Source organism: Dendrobates tinctorius, unplaced genomic scaffold (genome assembly GCF_039654945.1).
Source record: "Dendrobates tinctorius isolate UK_male_01 unplaced genomic scaffold, ASM3965494v1 ptg000265l, whole genome shotgun sequence".
Taxonomy (NCBI): Eukaryota; Metazoa; Chordata; class Amphibia; order Anura; family Dendrobatidae; genus Dendrobates; species Dendrobates tinctorius.
The window spans coordinates 8083530-8101778 of record NW_027361932.1 but is presented as its reverse complement, the minus strand read 5'-3'; the positions used below and the strand labels follow the sequence as shown (position 1 = coordinate 8101778).

At 47.2% G+C, this 18249-nt stretch overlaps 1 protein-coding gene across 11 annotated transcripts in view; it reads right to left on the bottom strand.

Moving 5' to 3' along the window:
- The window catches only part of ARVCF (ARVCF delta catenin family member), a 281584-nt gene that overhangs the window by 225433 nt on the left and 37902 nt on the right, over window positions 1-18249 (bottom strand). The window contains exon 1 of one of the 11 annotated variants that reach the window (XM_073559068.1): window positions 5419-5738. The exons of the other annotated variants lie outside the window; for them this stretch is intronic. Coding sequence (XP_073415169.1) covers window positions 5419-5439 — 21 coding nt within the window. The 5' untranslated portion in view covers window positions 5440-5738. Of the gene's footprint in view, window positions 1-5418; window positions 5739-18249 lie in introns of those variants that run through there. 11 annotated transcript variants of the gene reach the window in all.

The window sequence follows — 18249 nt, the reverse complement described above, 5'->3', positions numbered from 1 at the left end:
TTCCTGAAAATGATTGCAAACAAATTCTTTGGTATTATTATCTTCATTTAATTTGTCTTAAATGAAAAAACACAGAAAAGAATTAAGCAAAAAGCAAAACATTGATCATTTCACACAAAACTCCAAAAATGGGCCAGACAAAAGTATTGGCACCCTCAGCCTAATACTTCGTTGCACAACCTTTATCCAAAATAACTGCGACCAACCGCTTCCGGTAACCATCAATGAGTTTCTTACAATGCTCTACTGGAATTTTTGACCATTCTTCTATGGCAAACTGCTCCAGGTCCCTGATATTAGAAGGGTGTCTTCTCCAAACTGCCATTTTTAGATCTCTCCACAGGTGTTTTATGGGATTCAGGTCTGGACTCATTGCTGGCCACCTTAGAAGTCTCCAGTGCTTTCTCTCAAACCATTTTCTAGTGCTTTTTGAAGTGTGTTTTGGGTCATTGTCCTGCTGGAAGACCCATGACCTCTGAGGGAGACCCAGCTTTCTAACACTGGGCCCTACATTATGCTGCAAAATTTGTTGGTAGTCTTCTGACTTCATAATGCCATGCACACGGTCAAGCAGTCCAGTGCCAGAGGCAGCAAAGCAACCCCAAAACATCAGGGAACCTCCGCCATGTTTGACTGTAGGGACCATGTTCTTTTCTTTGAATGCCTCTTTTTTCTCCTGTAAACTCTATGTTGATGCCTTTGCCCAAAAAGCTCTACTTTTGTCTCATCTGACCAGAGAACATTCTTCCAAAACGTTTTAGGCTTTTTCAGGTAAGTTTTGGCAAACTCCAGCCTGGCTTTTTTATGTCTAGGGGTAAAAAGTGGGGTCTTCCTGGGTCTCCTACCATACAGTCCCTTTTCATTCAGACGCCGACGGATAGTACGGGTCGACACTGTTGTACCCTCGGACTGCAGGGCAGCTTGAACTTGTTTGGATGTTAGTCGAGGTTCTTTATCCAACATCCGTACAATCTTGCGTTGAAATCTCTTGTCAATTTTTCTTTTCCGTCCACATCTAGGGAGGTTAGCCACAGTGCCATGGGCTTTAAACTTCTTGATGGCACTGCGCACGGTAGACACAGGAACATTCAGGTCTTTGGAGATGGACTTGTAGCCTTGAGATTGCTCATGCTTCCTCACAATTTGGTTTCTCAAGTCCTCAGACAGTTCTTTGGTCTTCTTTCTTTTCTCCATGCTCAATGTGGTACACACAAGGACACAGGGCAGAGGTTGAGTCAACTTTAATCCATGTCAACTGGCTGCAAGTGTGATTTAGTTATTGCCAACACCTGTTAGGTGCCACGGGTAAGTTACAGGTGCTGCTAATTACACAAATTAGAGAAGCATCACATGATTTTTCGAACAGTGCCAATACTTTTGTCCACCCTCTTTTTTATGTTTGGTGTGGAATTATATCCAATTTGGCTTTAGGACAATTCTTTTTGTGTTTTTTCATTTAAGACAAATTAAATGAAGATAATAATACCAAAGAATTTGTGTTTGCAATCATTTTCAGGAAGAAACGGAGTATTATCTGACAGAATTGCAGGGGTGTCAATACTTTTGGCCACAACTGTAAGAAGACAGTACATGAACAAGACACTAAACGTTAAGAAACATCCTTCATCTGTCTAGATAAAATGCCAGTCTGTAAGGGGAAGTCACAGGGGACATATACTACATTTAAAAAGATCAATAATTTTCATCTTGAAACCAAGAAAGAAATATCAGCTGAGTACACTGTGGTACCATCTATGAGATTTATTTCTTTTCTTTGTCTATACAAGTGAACCTGGATGACAGGACGCCCAACCTTGGATCATTCACCTGACACACCCTAGTAATTTAAAAAAATACACCCACCTGCTAAGGTTATCAGTGCATACATACGGGGAAGCAAACAAATCTGCAGAGTAATGAGATCACCTATTTTCCAGATACTGAGCCTTCACGCTGAAATCTACAAGTTGTAACGTATGGAACAGTTTCAATTAACACCTTGGTGTGTGAAACGCGTTACGTACTGTACAGTAGGTTGAAACACTCCCATAAGAACTTCAGTTTGTCTTCATAGCTGACAGCAATTCACAAGTCCGATACTAATATGCTCTGCTGCGAGTTACAAAAAGGTGTATGTAAGTGAATATTAAGGGATCATTATCACTAATAACTCAATGTTCATGGTGTGGATTAAGATATTGCAGCATCCAAGGAACAACATAAACAAAGCCAAGTTTTCAGCCATGCAATCAGGTCACACATTGAATTGGACCGGGCAGATGCCACATTACTAGACATCTCAGGCTTTATTTTTCACATTTTTGTTTGTAAAAACATAAGTTTGCGATCCTAATAACATTTTGTAAACAAATATAACACAGAAAGCATCATCTTAGCACCTTGGTCAACTGAACCTGTATGTTCAGACAGAAAGGTTGAGGAACTGCATATAGCTGTTCTTCTGCCACAGTGGTCCCCAACCTTTCTTAAGGCCCCGTCACACATAACGACTCACCAGCGATCCCAACAACGATATCAACGTGTCAGGATCGCTGGTAAGTCGCTATGTGATCGCTGGTGAGCTGTCAAACAGACAGCTTCACCAGCGAACAGCACAGCGATGCCGAGCGCGCCGCGTCGCTGTGTTCGTTAGTTACCAGCGCGTTGATGCAGGGAGCTGGTAACTAACGTACACATCGGGTATCCAAGGGACGTACGTCCCTTGGATACCTGATGTGTACGTTAGTTACCAGCTGATCGCTGGTCTCCCGCCTGTCACACGCAGCGATGCGTGCTGGCCAGCGGGAGACCAGCGACCAAAGAAAAGTCCTGGGCTTTCCTACAGCGATCCCGGCGGGGGGGGGGGGGTGGTCGCTGATAGCTGTCACACACAGCGATCTTGCTGGTGAGATCGCTGTTGTGTGACGGGGCCTTTATCTTGGAAGCCACATTCAGCAGTTAGAGGGTCCCAAGCAAAATCCAGAGCCCACCCCCATCACCAATATACTGACAGCCAAAGCTTTACAAGAGAACTCCAAGGCAGTATACGGAGATCTAGTGGTTTCCACCTTACCTACCTTCGGTATTCCCACATCCACCCTCCCACCACAATATTGCATTAAGCTTTAGCAGTATATTCCAAGGCAGGTATATGCTTATCCAGAACTGCTCTTCTGTGCAGAGCTATGCAGAAAATCTGGAAACCTGCTCTTCATAGTGGTTTGCTAGACCTGGTGCTGATGCATCAAGTTGACAAGGAGCTAAACTAACACTTGTAGAAAAAAAAATATTCCAATTTGGCAAAGTGCCATCTTTGCTTTGGTCCCACTATATTGGTGCAGTAAAGACCCTCATATGAGAGATTTGTTCTTGCATTGATATTGGCGGGCCCACCAGGGCATCCATTAATGGTGTTAACAGAATTATGTTGCATTGAAATCTTGATTACCACATATACCTGGTTATATCATAGCAAACTGGAGTGAAAATGGCAATACTAAATATACTACGCAGTATTTAAGGCTATGTGCACACACTGCGGTTTTTGCTGCGGATTCGCTGCGGTTTTGGCCGCAGAAGATCTGCAGACAGTGTACATCTATGTGATTTACAATCTGCTGTGCACATGCTGCGTTTTTTTAACTGCGGAAAAGTTGCGGTTTTGAATCCGCAGCAAGAAATGACATGTCACTTCTTTTCTGCGGATTCTGCTGCGGTTTACCATCTCCTCCATTGTAGAGGTGATAAACCGCAGGCCAATCCGCAGGTAAAACCGCAGGTCATTTTACCTGCGGTTCCACAGATACAAATCCGCAGACCAATCCGAAGCGTGTGCACATAGCCTTAAGCCTCCCAGGTCTCACTTCACACCCTGCAATAAAAAGTTTAGCAGCGGCAAAACTTACACAACTGCAACAATGTCATATGCACTTAATGAAAAATGTGATCTGAAATGGCTTGGATAGAGCAGGCAAGAACTGACATAGCTTGTGCATGGTATTGGAGACCTGAGTTCTCAGGGTCCATTTGCAGAATATAATTATTATTATTTATATAGCACCATTGATTCCATGGTGCTGTACATGAGAAGGGGTTACATACAAATATCACTTACAGTAAACAAACTAACAATGATAGATTGCCACAGAGGAGAGAGGACCCTGCCCTTGCGTGCTTACATCAAGACAAGCATAATATCTGCTAGTGGTAGTAGTACAACGGACTTTATTGCAATGGGGGATTATTCCAAACAAGGTATGATGATATATTGACATACTGTAGGAGCTTGCAGACAATTTGTCTTTTTAGCAGACACATAATAGGACCATTCATTAGTAACAAATCCTATGGATCATGTAATAAGACATTACAGTAAAAGTGAGCAGTACTGTAGGAAACCGTGCACCAATGTCATCTCATTGACTGACGATACCTTGGCCTAAACAGAAAGGACAATTATTTACAGCTAGTCCATAGCGGCTAGATGATCCCAGGACATCAGTTTACTTTATAGCAGAACTTCGATGTGTACATAAAAGATGTTGTCACTGTATTAAAATCTTATCGCCCCATCAGGCTCTATGAAGCCATTTCCAATACTAATGAGTTAGGAAGTAAAAGTGAAATGCAATCTCATGGATGCAAATATTGATCAGTGAAATAACACGGCATAATGTGTTCTGCTTTCAAGATATTAAATTACAAAACGGATGTGGCGACAGAACCCAGCCGTTCACCAGGAGATGCATCAACATATTGGCTTTTTGGACATGGGGGGAGAGGGGACACGCTGATTTTTAGTTGACAAGGGGAGAGGTCTTCAAAAATTACTATGCAGATTGAATACTGTTAATTATTACTGGTTATTGGACTGCTGTGCCAATAACATAGGGGATGGTACCAGCACCACACAGTGCCAGGGTGCAGCAAACACAACGTGATGCAGCTTTTCGGTATCATCTGGAGGGACATGGAGCACACCCACACCTCACAGTGTCAGTCTTCCAGGGAGCTAGGATGCGATGGGATCCGACAGATGTAGCAGAGCTGCTTTGCTCATTCAGCTCATTGCATCGTGAGAACTAGCCCTGAGTCACGATTTGTAGGCAAACAGAAGCTCAGCTGTACTGTAACTGCTCACTATACAGTATGGGTCCGATGCCCACTCCTGGGTATGGCCACCCCAGTAACGCCACAGAAAAGTAGAATCCGACGCTCCAGCCGTGCAGAAGCAAGAATGTAAAGTATGCCGAGTGCTGCTGGAGTCAGGGTGCAGCCTCCCCACACGGGGGACCCCCAAACACGACATGGGGGCTACTGCAACCGCCTAGAAGTTGGGGGAACTTGTCGGTGTGCAGGGCAGCGCCACAGAGAGCGGAGCACACACGGATAATGGCCACACACGGACACACCACTGACCTGCTTGAGTTCTGCAGGCATCTATGCAGCTGTGAGTGCCGCCGCCTCCGTGCACGGCCACAGGTCACTACCGGCGGGGACAGCCTCCGCTGCTTCCTTCCACCTCCGTGCCGGGAGCCCGGTCCTGTGCCTCCTCCACCTCAGCCTCCCAGCCCGCCGCTGGAAGAGCCCCAAATCCTGCACCTCAGACAGCCCACAGTCCGCCGGCAGCGCTCCTCCTTTGTACGCCTCACATTCCCCTTCTCCGTCCCTGGCAGACTGCCGCCCCACAGCGAGCAGCCCCAGTCCCCCTCCTCTGAGGGTGGGAGCAGATAGACGGCCACAGCTGGGAGCTGAACTCAGGCCACACCCAGCAGCCAGGCGGCGGAGCCGGTGCACGCAGTGCTGGCGGAGGACGGGCTGCCCAGGAAAGAGAGCCCAGCCAAGGAGATACTTCCCTCACTGTTATGGGGGCTCCACCAGCAGGCGCCACACAGTGTGGGGAGCAGAAAATCTACGGACGGGATTATCCTGCCTCACAGGGCCGGGAGTCATCCCCGAAATGTCCCAGCTACTGAGCAGGTCACATGACCAGGTGCGAGCAGCTCACCAGGGGCAGCAGCCAAGGAGACAGCACACCGGGGGAACCGGGGGCAGCAGCCAAGGAGACAGCACACCGGGGGCAGCAGCCAAGGAGACAGCACACCGGGGGAACCGGGGGCAGCAGCCAAGGAGACGGCACACCGGGGGAACCGGGGGCAGCAGCCAAGGAGACGGCACACCGGGGGAACCGGGGGCAGCAGCCAAGGAGACGGCACACCGGGGGAACCGGGGGCAGCAGCCAAGGAGACGGCACACCGGGGGAACCGGGGGCAGCAGCCAAGGAGACGGCACACCGGGGGAACCGGGGGCAGCAGCCAAGGAGACGGCACACCGGGGGGACCGGGGCAGCAGCCAAGGAGACGGCACACCGGGGGGACCGGGGCAGCAGCCAAGGAGACGGCACACCGGGGGGACCGGGGGCAGCAGCCAAGGAGACGGCACACCGGGGGGACCGGGGGCAGCAGCCAAGGAGACGGCACACCGGGGGGACCGGGGGCAGCAGCCAAGGAGGCGGCACACCGGGGGCAGCAGCCAAGGAGACGGCACACCAGGGGGACCGGGGGCAGCAGCCAAGGAGGCGGCACCAGGGGGACCGGGGGCAGCAGCCAAGGAGACGGCACACCAGGGGAACCGGGGGCAGCAGCCAAGGAGACAGCACACCGGGGGGACCGGGGGCAGCAGCCAAGGAGACGGCACACCAGGGGGACCGGGGGCAGCAGCCAAGGAGGCGGCACACCAGGGGCACCGGGGGCAGCAGCCAAGGAGGCGGCACACCAGGGGGACCGGGGGCAGCAGCCAAGGAGGCGGCACACCAGGGGGACCGGGGGCAGCAGCCAAGGAGACAGCACACCAGGGGAACCGGGGGCAGCAGCCAAGGAGACAGCTCACCGGGGGCAGCAGCCAAGGAGGCGGCACACCGGGGGCAACAGCCAAGGAGGCGGCACACCGGGGGGACCGGGGGCAGCAGCCAAGGAGGCGGCACACCAGGGGGACCGGGGGCAGCAGCCAAGCAGGCGGCACACCAGGGGGACCGGGGGCAGCAGTCAAGGAGGCGGCACACCAGGGGGACCAGGGGCCGGAGGAAAGGAGGCGGCACACCAGGGGAACCGGGAGCAGCAGCCAAGGAGACAGCACACCAGGGGGACCGGGGGCAACAGCCAAGGAGACAGCACACCAGGGGAAGCAGCCAAGGAGACAGCACACCAGGGGAACCGGGGGCAGCAGCCAAGGAGACAGCTCACCGGGGGCAGCAGCCAAGGAGGCGGCGGACCGGGGGCAACAGCCAAGGAGGCGGCACACCGGGGGGACCGGGGGCAACAGCCAAGGAGGCGGCACACCGGGGGGACCGGGGGCAGCAGTCAAGGAGGCAGCACACCGGGGGGATTGGGGGCAGCAGCCAAGGAGGCAGCATACCAGGGGGACTGGAGGCAGCATACCAGGGGCAGCAGCCAAGGAGGCAGCACACCAGGGGGACTGGAGGCAGCAGCCAAGGAGGCAGCATACCAGGGGGACTGGAGGCAGCATACCAGGGGCAGCAGCCAAGGAGGCAGCACACCAGGGGGACTGGAGGCAGCAGCCAAGGAGGCAGCAGCCAGGGGAACGGTAATGTCAGACAAGGTTAGTAAGGCTGCCTAGCTCATTTTGACGTCAAAGGTCAATGTGTTAAAAAACTATGAATAAATTGTCCTTTGGGAGTTACCAGTTGGGGTATGCCTTAGTAGCCTACCATTGTCCAATCTGCAGACACCCACATATCAGCAGTGTTCCCCAACCCATTACCCAGTCTGTGAAACATGTGAAGCAAGGGTGAGGCTTCATTTTCTTTTGTCCTTTATGGATGACTACTAGAGTTGGTGTGAATGGATTCGATTGTCCCATACTATCGGCCATTACAGTGGTCTGTGGCTATTGGAATGGGAGATGGAGAACCGCCTCTTACCTGGTGGCATCTGCAACTCATCGGCACATGTACGTTATGCCACAATAATGGCCTTGTGTTAGAGCGGGTAATCACAAGAGGAGCTGAGGACGCTGTTAGGTGAGAGGTGGTACCCCCTCTCTATTCTAGCGGCCACAGACCACTGTCATGGCAGATAGAATGGGATCTGCAACCCTAATAACTACTCTATGGTCCCTGACGGGCACCATCTCCAACTATGCAGGACAACAAGCTCTCTATAGCATTGTGAGATGTGTTGATACTACAGAAAAATACTGTTGAGTTGCTTGTTCTAATTTTGGTGGTCTACATTGTTGGGAGCCCTAAAATAATATTTGTTGAGATTTGTGAGCACGTTGCGGATTTTAGTTCGGTAAGTTTCTCAGTATACACCTGTCTACACTGGCGGACACAGACAGAAAAGGGCCCCTAAGCATGAGTAATATATGGGCCCTTTGTAGCCCAATATCTCATCAAAATGCATAATTCCACCTGCTTTGGAGTTGGAAATGGCCCACCCTAGCTCTTAAGGGCATGTCACACTAAGAGATATCGCTAGCAATATCGCTATAACTAGTGACGTTATAGCGATATTGCTAGCGATATCTCTGTGTCTGATACTTACCTACGCCCGGCTCCCCCCGCTGATTATCGCTGATCGCGCGAGAACGTTCAGGACTGTTTCTCGTCGTCAGCTTCCTGTGGCGCTTCCTGTGGAGAGACGAGCGACGCGTGGAGCCGGGCGGGAGGACTCAGGATCGCCCCGTCTGACAGGTAAGTAGCGATCCCCGTCCCCAGCGATGTCGCTAGTGAGATCTGCCTGTGTGGCAGCTCACTAGCGACCACTTAGCGATGTACCAGCGATCCTGACCGCGTCATATCGCTGGTCGGGATCGCTGGTACATCGCTAAGTGTGACAGTACCTTTAGGCCCTGTGCGGCTGCACAGGGTGCACCAATGATATGTGCACCCCTGCCTGTCTGTCTACAGCTAAGCAGCCAGGGAGAAGCTGGTGGAGACATGCCTCTTGGACCTCTTCCTTTGGTCTGCTTTCATCTGTATTTTTCTGAAGTATCCCAGTGATTTTTAGCATAGAGGAACAGGTCTCTGATTCCTGCTGCCCGTAGTCCAGGCAGCATGAAACAGCTGCAAGGTTCCCTTTAAGAATGGGGTATGAAACATCAGTGTTGGGTAAATGTCCCTTTATGCCTTATTCTGCCTAGTTATGAACGGAGACAAGCTAGAATACCTCATGACATAATTTCACACTTTCCATTTAGGATTTAGAGTGACAACTCCTTGTGAAGGATGGATATATGGTTAGTCATCGGGTTTACAGCGGACATGTATAACTAAAGGCAGCTCAATATTTTTACAGGATTTTTGCCACCGAAGTGTTTTATGACATATTGATAGGACATGTCATAAAACACTTGGGCGAGAACTCTTTTAAATGCAGAAAAGGATATCTCAGGGACCCATATTCTCTAGTGACTATTCCATTTTCTTTTTTCTCACTCGTAAAATGCTTATACTATGTAATTAAAATAATTAATCTGGGGCTAATTTACAGCACAATTCCTCTACTTAGAGGATTTCAGCTCCTGGTCCACACTATCATCTGGACCGTTCACAACATATCATGCTCCTGATAATGGTGCTATGTATATCGATGTCCGCATTCCAGTTCGCAACATATCTTAACACCGTTCTTCTGGCACCGCGTGGCATGGCTCGCTTTAGTGGGTAGCCATTAGATTTCTTTTGGTCTCTACTGTGCATACAGAATGTCAGAATGATAGTCATTGTGACCCAACGCTCTGTAAGCCTTGGATAGATATAACACATATTGCCTGTATTGTCGCTAATGGAGGTACAGTACTTTGTTCATGAGAGTATGGTGGACTATATAGTAACATTTGGAGTAGTAATGCTTTCTTTCAGATTTATATACACACTTACACTAATAACATTTTGCAGGACAGACTTTATGGCCGATTTATTCAAGTATATTAGGAAACAAATGTAATATTTTGTTCTATGGCTTCATATAAAAATAATGGAGAGGTATTTATAGCGCAAATATAAACAGTCAAAACATACAACTTCAGATAGAAAATATGATCCCTAGTTCAGGAGGTGCAAAATAAGTAACAGAAATTTGCTTTTTGTGAATGTCAAAATCTGCAATGCTCATAAATGATAATATATTCTAAAAATATTGTGTGTATATTTTGTATATGTGGGTTAAGGCCAGGGGTCACAGTTGCGAGTGCAATGCAAGAAACTCGCATCAATACCCGGCACTGCCGCCGGCACTCAGGACCGGAGTGTGCGGCTGCATGTATTTCCACGCAGCTGAACGCTCCGGTCCGAGTGCTGGCGGCAGTGCCGGGTATTGATGCGAGTTTCTTGCATTGCACTCGCAAGTGTAACCCCGGTATAAGGCCCCTGCACACATTAGACTACAGTCAGCTGAACCCACCAATATCAGCAGGTTCAGCTGGCAACGTAATATATGGGGGCCTCCTGGTTCTCCCCCAACTGATCATATCAGGGGAGAGAAGGTTCCTGTCTGTTCAATTGTTTTTTTGTTCCCTGGGAGATAAGTCGCTGGTAGAGGAGTCCAGCAACAGCTCTCTTAAAAAAAAAAAAAAAAAAAAAAAAACAGGAGCGCTCTGATAAACCACACATGCCTGTGTATTGGGGAGGCAAGAGAGGTAACTGTCCCTAATGATCTTTCAGCTAACAGCTATCTAACATGTATAGGTGCTAAAGTTCGTCTTTTAATTAGGCGGGCTGGGGCAATGTCATCGTTGTGACATCACCCACATACATCATCATACCAGGCTGGCTAATCAAGAGAAGAGCTGTGGATGCCGTCACATTAGAGCCAGGTTTTCAGAGCTAACCGAACAGTGGCCACAGATTACTGACGCAGCTGGTGGACTTGGTCCTGTGAATCGATTCACACCACCTATAGTGGGTGCCTTTACCAGCCTGCACAAATCATGTCAAGTCTCCGGGAGGGAAGTACAATACATATTGGTGTGAGACACAAGAAGCCCGCTCTCTAGAAGTTTTATTTCTGGTAACTCTATCAGAAATTTTGAGCTCAACCCAATGTGCCATCTCTGTGCGTCCTGTGTAGTCAAATACTGCTATATTTTGCAAGTATCCATTTCTATCATCTGAAGGCCCTCATACACATTAGACTAATGTCACCGAACCTGATGATATTGGTATGCTAGGCCGACATATGAGGGCTTACCAATTCACCCCAACAGATGATGCTGGGGGAGATAAGGATGTTTGACTTCGGACTGCTGATCCTTTCGCGCTTGTTGAAATAAACCACTGTCAGAGGAGTCTGGCCGCAGATCTCTGATAGAGGACAAAGACGCCCTCGGCAGAGCAAGCGCTCCTGTGAATGGAGGAGTCAGGAGGAATCACTGTTGGCGAAACCTATTGTTCGGCCAGTAGCTATCTATCGTGCATGAAGGCCTTAATAGTGTCAGCCTATAAAGGCAGCCATAAAGCATAGATCAGCAACATATTGCACCCCAGGTGCTGTGAATATGCATCTCCCAATATACCAGTCGTCTGTCAACCTGTGGCTGTAAGGGAATGCTGGGAGTTATAGCTTTACAACACCTAGAGTGCCAAAGGCAGCTGATTTGAGCCATACTCAATATAGAGGAATTGTTGACAAACGCAACTTGGCCGGACAATATTCTAGTCTCTATGGGGCAGTTAGATTTTTAACACCCTGAATCTTTTTTGTACTGTTTCCCAATTCTGCCACTTTTGTGTGACATGTTCATGGTCGGATAATTCGTACAAATGATCTGATGGCGGCTAACGTCTGTATACTGATCAATAATCATCTTATGTACAGGCTTAACGCACAGAAGAAAGAATTCTCGTTGACAAGATCTATTTCTACCGTAATACTTTTGCTTGGACAGTTTTGGGGGATGTACAGCATATTTACCAAAATGTTGTACCCCTTTAGTCACGGAAGGGGTGTGCTCACCTCGTCTCATGGAAAGTGGACGTCTAAAGAAAATGATACAGGAAACATATATATCTTTGTACCGTGTTAGCCAGTAGAAAAGTTAGCCATTAAAAGGTATCAACCACTGAGGACTCTCAACTCTAAATATTCTTCTTATAAAGAAAATGAAGAATTTACAGCATTATCGAGGCTGTATAACTTTACCACACTTCTACTTTACCGATCCCAATGGAGCAATTCACGGCCCTTATCTGTTATTATGCATTTTCCTTCTAGCGTAGCTGATAGTAAGTGTAGTATAAGGGGCTGTGTCAACAGCGGTAAGGCCATATTCTCTGTATCTCACGCACTTACGAGATGTGAATATTTCCTTCTGGCCTTGCCATTCTCATGCTCGTCATGCTAGGTGCAGTTGCTTACACAGACTTGCATAAAAATAAACAACTCAGAGGGGAAATGCCGTAAGGTTTTTTACATTCCTGAGAATATCTCCTGGCATGCTTCCTGCCATGAACGTACAGTCGTGAGGTGGCCCATGGACCCAAGACTTGCATTACATAGCACTCAAGAATTCAGGAGCATGCCTTATAAGGATACAAGGGGAAGTATTACTGATAACAAAAGCGCAGGGCTAAGGTTCCTGACAAAGATCGCATTACTCAATCGCTACTCGTAGGACCTGTTATGCATTGCCATTCCCACTGCATTAGAAAGGAAGCAGGATTTACGTTACTTACGAATTACCTATCTTTTACCTACAATAGAGATTTTAGAGGAAACTAGTAATGCTCAAAGGAAATATATCATCACATCCTCAAATGTTTTTTCCCAAAAAATCAACTTGTGGATCGACATGAGCGGCCTCTGCTCTATTCATTGACTATAGGACTGCCATAAAAAGCAGAGTGCTGTACTGTCCCAAAGACAGTGGACAGAGTGGAGTCCGCACGTGGGCACGTCTGCTCCACTTATGGCGGGCTGAAAAGCCTCGTCAGAGTTCCAAAGCTCCGATCTTTGGATCATTGGGGGTCCAAGCAGTCAGACCCCCAGCAAGTTATCCCCCATTCCTAAGATAGGGAATAACCCTTTAAGTCTTTTTTCTTTAGGGCTGTTTCACACTCAAGATTTTTTTTTTAAGCCACTATAGTTTTTTTCTGCAGTTTTTTGATTGCGCAAAGAGGATGCAGCAGAAGGCAAAAGTATGCGTTCTTTCTTTACCACTCTCAAGACTATAAATCCTTTACTGCATTTGGCCCAGAAAAAAAGCATGAACACCTGTGTAAAACCACCCTTACTACGTTAATACATAGATTAAGAAAGAAGCATATCCCTATACACAATGGTTATGTGCACAGATGTCTAAAGTCAATAATCCCTTCAATGGCTGCTGAACCTGCCCATGACTCATGCCAAGCACAGTCCTCACCCATCACAGTGAGACACAAAAAATGCTTATGCAGAGCATGACGTGATTTGCTAGTGAATGAGACTGACAGCTCTCTGAAGTATATGTGCTCACATAGTAATGCAGCAACACTGTTTGTGGTTTCGACAAGTTCTGCAATCTCTAAATCCACTTGGCAGCCACTCACCAATGAGCCTTGCTAAGGCAGCGGACCTGGCGTTTGCAATGGAAAGACAGACTACAAACACCTGCATGACTAGTGATTATCAGGTACATACACTCATGTTATATACCTAAGGTGCTGGTTTATCTTCCCATTTACCAATACCTGCCTTGAGCTGCAGACAAAGCAAAACATATTTTTATTCTTTTTTTTAATTCTTTCTACTTGGTCCTCCAGCTAATTTAGGGTACATTCAGACAGAGCGCCCAGAGCAGCTGTAAAAACAGACCTGTCAAGGAATAGATGAAGCTTTCAAATACCAGCCATATGCCCCTGAGTTCCAGAGGAACACTGCCCCTAGAGGCTATCGTTAAAAATGCTATCCTTTGAACATAACTTTTCTTAAGCTAGGGACTAGTCATCATTTATTCAGTAAGAACTATGTAGATACTGTGATTTATTTAATGCTTCATTATAATGTTCATTTAAATAATTCCTTTTTGTTACAACACTTAATGGGAAAGATCTAACAATAAAAGAAATGTTGACCTACATTTACACACACCAGACTGAGCTTCAATGAAATTCATCTTGGAGCACTTTACATGATTTAAAATTAAATACCTTTGGTTATATAATAGCAGTTTCAATGTCGACTGATGTTGTGAATGAGGTTTAGTCACCTACTAAAACCCAGCGTTCCTTTCAGCTGGTATGAACGCTGGTGAATGGCAACCTGTATATAAGCTTGGTGAGACGTGAGTAACTATACTGGAGGTGCATTGGCATGGACCATTGCGCAGATGGAGAAGATCTTATTATCAGAGGTTCGATATATAGCCATTACTATGGTATGCCCCCCACCCTGCCTCTAAGATGATCCAAACAGCATGCAACTTGTTGGGGTGGGGAATATGCTCTGCCAGAGTGAAGAAAAGCATTTACTTTGAGACAAAAGACAATGTGACAAGACCTAACAGGCCTGGTGTTGAGAAATTGCTTCACTACAGGGATGTGAAGATTTCATTTACATTTCCAAAAAGTATAACAATTACACCATTGTCTGCAACATCGTCTCCGAAACGCCACATGTCACTCCTGCATTGCTAATTACAACACAAATTGATTTCGGATGATGATGGATTTTAATGTATCTGTATGTGTGCACGCACAGACTTTAAAGTAGATCTGTCATCTGGCTAGCAAGTGCTGATGGTTATGGCTTTATTTTTACTCTAATTATGCAGGTAGTATTAAACAGCTCACTCACAGGAGAACATTATCAGGATACGCTCAACAGATTGTCGACATTTCTGCAACTGAAATTCATCCCAGAAACCTGAATGGCGTCTGTAAATATCCTGTGCACATGCTGCAGAATTAACCACACAACCCCATTCAGAGGCATGTAATAGTGATGAGCGAGTATACTCGTTGCTCGGATTTTCCCGAGCATGCTCGGGTGTCCTCCGAGTATTTTGGCGTGCTCGGAGATTTAGTTTTCATCACCTCAGCTGCATGATTTGCGGCTGCTAGACAGGCTGAATACATGTGGAGATTTCCTAACAAACAGGCATTCCTCACATGTATTCAGGCTGGCTAGCAGCTGCGTCGACAGAAACGAAATCTCCGAGCACTTCCAAATACTCAGAGATCACCCAAGCATGCTCGGGAAAACCTGAGCAACGAGTATACTCGCTCATCACTAATATGTAACAAACATACTGTACCCTGATGCACTCAAAATACTACAATAGACACATAATATCAGATCTAACCTCAGCGTCTAGGCGAATGGTTGAGAATGTTATTACTTAACTACAATATATCACCTATAAACATGATAGGTAATACATGTATGGTTCCTGAGAAACTAGCTACTGGGACCCCCACCAATCACGTGAACAGGGGTCACAAAGTCCCATGTGTGAAAAAAAGCATTAGTATGTGCCACCACTTTTCCAGTGGGCATTCTCAAGTATGGTCATTATCCCCCATCTGTGGGATAGGGGATAACTTTCTGATCCTTTGGGGTCTGCCTGATGGGACCCCAGTGATACTGAGAACTGGGGCTCTGAAGAGCCCCATGTGAAGGGGGTGGAGGTGAATCATGCGCACACACCGCCGGAGACTGCAGAGTGCAGCACTTCCTTTAGAATGAGTGGAGTGGCAGTGCGCATGATCGTCAATCACTCTATTCATATGGCGCTGCTCAAAGCCCTGGCTCTCAGGATTGGTGGGGCCCAAGCGGTCACTACTCCGGAGCAGGGCCGGACTGGCCATCTGGTAATTTTGGCAAATGCCAGAAGGGCCTGTCTGGTCATGAGCTGCCTTGTCTGCTAGGTTGTGACACGATCCAGGTCGGATCTGACAGGTTAAATGCACAAGGTAACTTTTTTTTCCCTTGGCTGTGTGCCAAAGGTGGTTTTGCCCCCGGTGGCCATTAGGGTCATTGCACTGTGGTGATTTCAGTTGTAGTTTTCCCCCGGTGGCCATTAGGGTCATTGCACTCTGGTTACCTTAGTTTGTGCACGTAATTAGGTAACAGGTGTGATTGCTCTATAAGAGAGTATCAGGTGTGTTAATCACTGTTGGTGATAGTTCCTCATTTGCAAGCAAGCCTGGGTAAAGAATGGAGCTGAAGGAGAGTCACAGGCAGCTCAGTCAGAGTGCTGGAGTAGCAGCTATGGTGTCTGCAAGGAGGGCTGGCATGGATTGGTGGAGTGTCAGCTATGGTGTCTGCAAGGAGGGCTGGCATTGCTTGGTGGAGTGGCAGCTATGATGTAGAGCTGCACTCAGGATGCTAGACTCGGTTGCTGAAAGCTGGACTCAAAATGTTGGGACTCTTTGGCAGAAAGGCTGGACTCATTTGCTGAACTCTGTTTCGGGACAGCTGCACGCAGATGTGGACTCTGTTTGCTCCAAGGCTGCACTATGGTGCTGAGAAGATCCGTTTCTGGACAGTGCACCCAGATGTTGGACTCGGTGGAGGAAAAGATGCACGCAGGTGGTGGGCTCTGTTGCTGGGAGCGTAAGCAACAGAGCAAAGCTAAGTGGTGTTCCCCTGTTTTGTCACTTTTCCTTATGTGTGTTTAGTGCAGTGGTGGGATTAGTTTCCGCACTGACCAATTCCCTAGTGAGGGTTTAGGTGCAGGGCGAGTCAGGGTTTCAGGTTCCTGATCGGCGCTCGGTGCGGAATCGGCCTAGGGAACGTTAGGAGTGTAGAGACACTGACTCAGGGGAGTGCAGAAGGTCTCCACTTCCCCGTTCCCTATCGCAGGGCCACCATTGTTATTGTTACCCAGGTTTTCCCTATTCCTTTGTCTTATTGTATTTGTTACCGGCCTGCGGGCCGCGTCACATAGGACAATTTCACGTGCCGCGTCCTATTGTATCAGTTACCGGCCTGCTGGCTGTGTCACTCAGGACGGGGCACGTGACAGGTTGTTAACAGAATCGGTGTTCTCAAGACATCCATACTGTTAAGAGTTGTGATGGAGCACAAAGTTGCTGACTCCATCACTTGCCCAGCAGGCCACAGGTATCATTAGAAATATTGGTCTTGTAGTAAATCTTCCTTTCCTCCATCCAGGGTAATATATCCCATCTGGAGCTTGGGGATAGGGGAGGTGGGACAACATGGGCCTGTGTGTTTTCAAATGCCAAGGCTGAATTTCAGCCCCAGTCCGTACCTGCTCGGGAGTATTGAATATTGTAGAGATTTTACTTACATGTTCAAGAGCAATTTACTTTATGCTTTCATTGCAATACACCCAGACATACTTTTATGTAGACTACACATTTGGTAGTTTTTTTCTCATCTGTTTGAGAAAAGTATGGAAAACCTTGAAGAATTCACACAGGAAATCTATCAGGCATAAAGTAACACAGATTATAGCCAAGTCAGAAAGAAATAGATGACAGTACAAATAATTTCCGCTCATATTGCACACAGAGATGCTGTAAAACAGAGGCATACAATATGTACAGAATGAGCCCTTCTACTGAATAAATGCTCTAACTATGCTGGAAAATAAGAAGAAAAATGCCGGCATCTCTGTAAATATATAGGGCTTTACTACACGTTCTATTGTGCTCCATGATCAATGATTAGGAAAACTGAAAAGTGCTCAGACAGTGAGGATGTGAGTGATGCTAAGGGAGAGAAAGAAAACATTACATTCGCCGTTATCTACAGCATGACATGGGTAGAATACATGCTGCGTCTTGAACAAAATCCAAAGAAGTGACAAAGATTCAGTATATTTTTTTTGAAAATGTATTTTTCACCTTAAGTATTAAAAAAAGAGCATTCCTGTGAATGCAGATAAAAAAATAAGAGATAGTGGCTACGTGACAGCTAGATAAAGCTGTGTTCCAAGAAGTTAAAAGAGTGAAAAATGAAATAATAGAAATAATAATGAATGATAGCCAGGAGTGCGTTACAAAGGAATCCTTCACACCATTTCTCGTTCTAATTTTATGACGCACACTATCAGCTACAAATGGAAAACAAGATTTGCTCCGATAACTAAAGTCTGAGCTAGAATCATTCGCGAGCCTTGTGCTGCATGCAAAGTCCTCCCAGTGCTATAAAAGCGGCTGTATGTCACCTTCAGGAGTAGTGTTTTGACGGTCACAGCTTATGAGAGGAGAGGGAGGATTTGTGCGTTTGTAGTGAGGATCACTAAACCTTTATGTTGGCAATCCAAGAGCCTCATGCT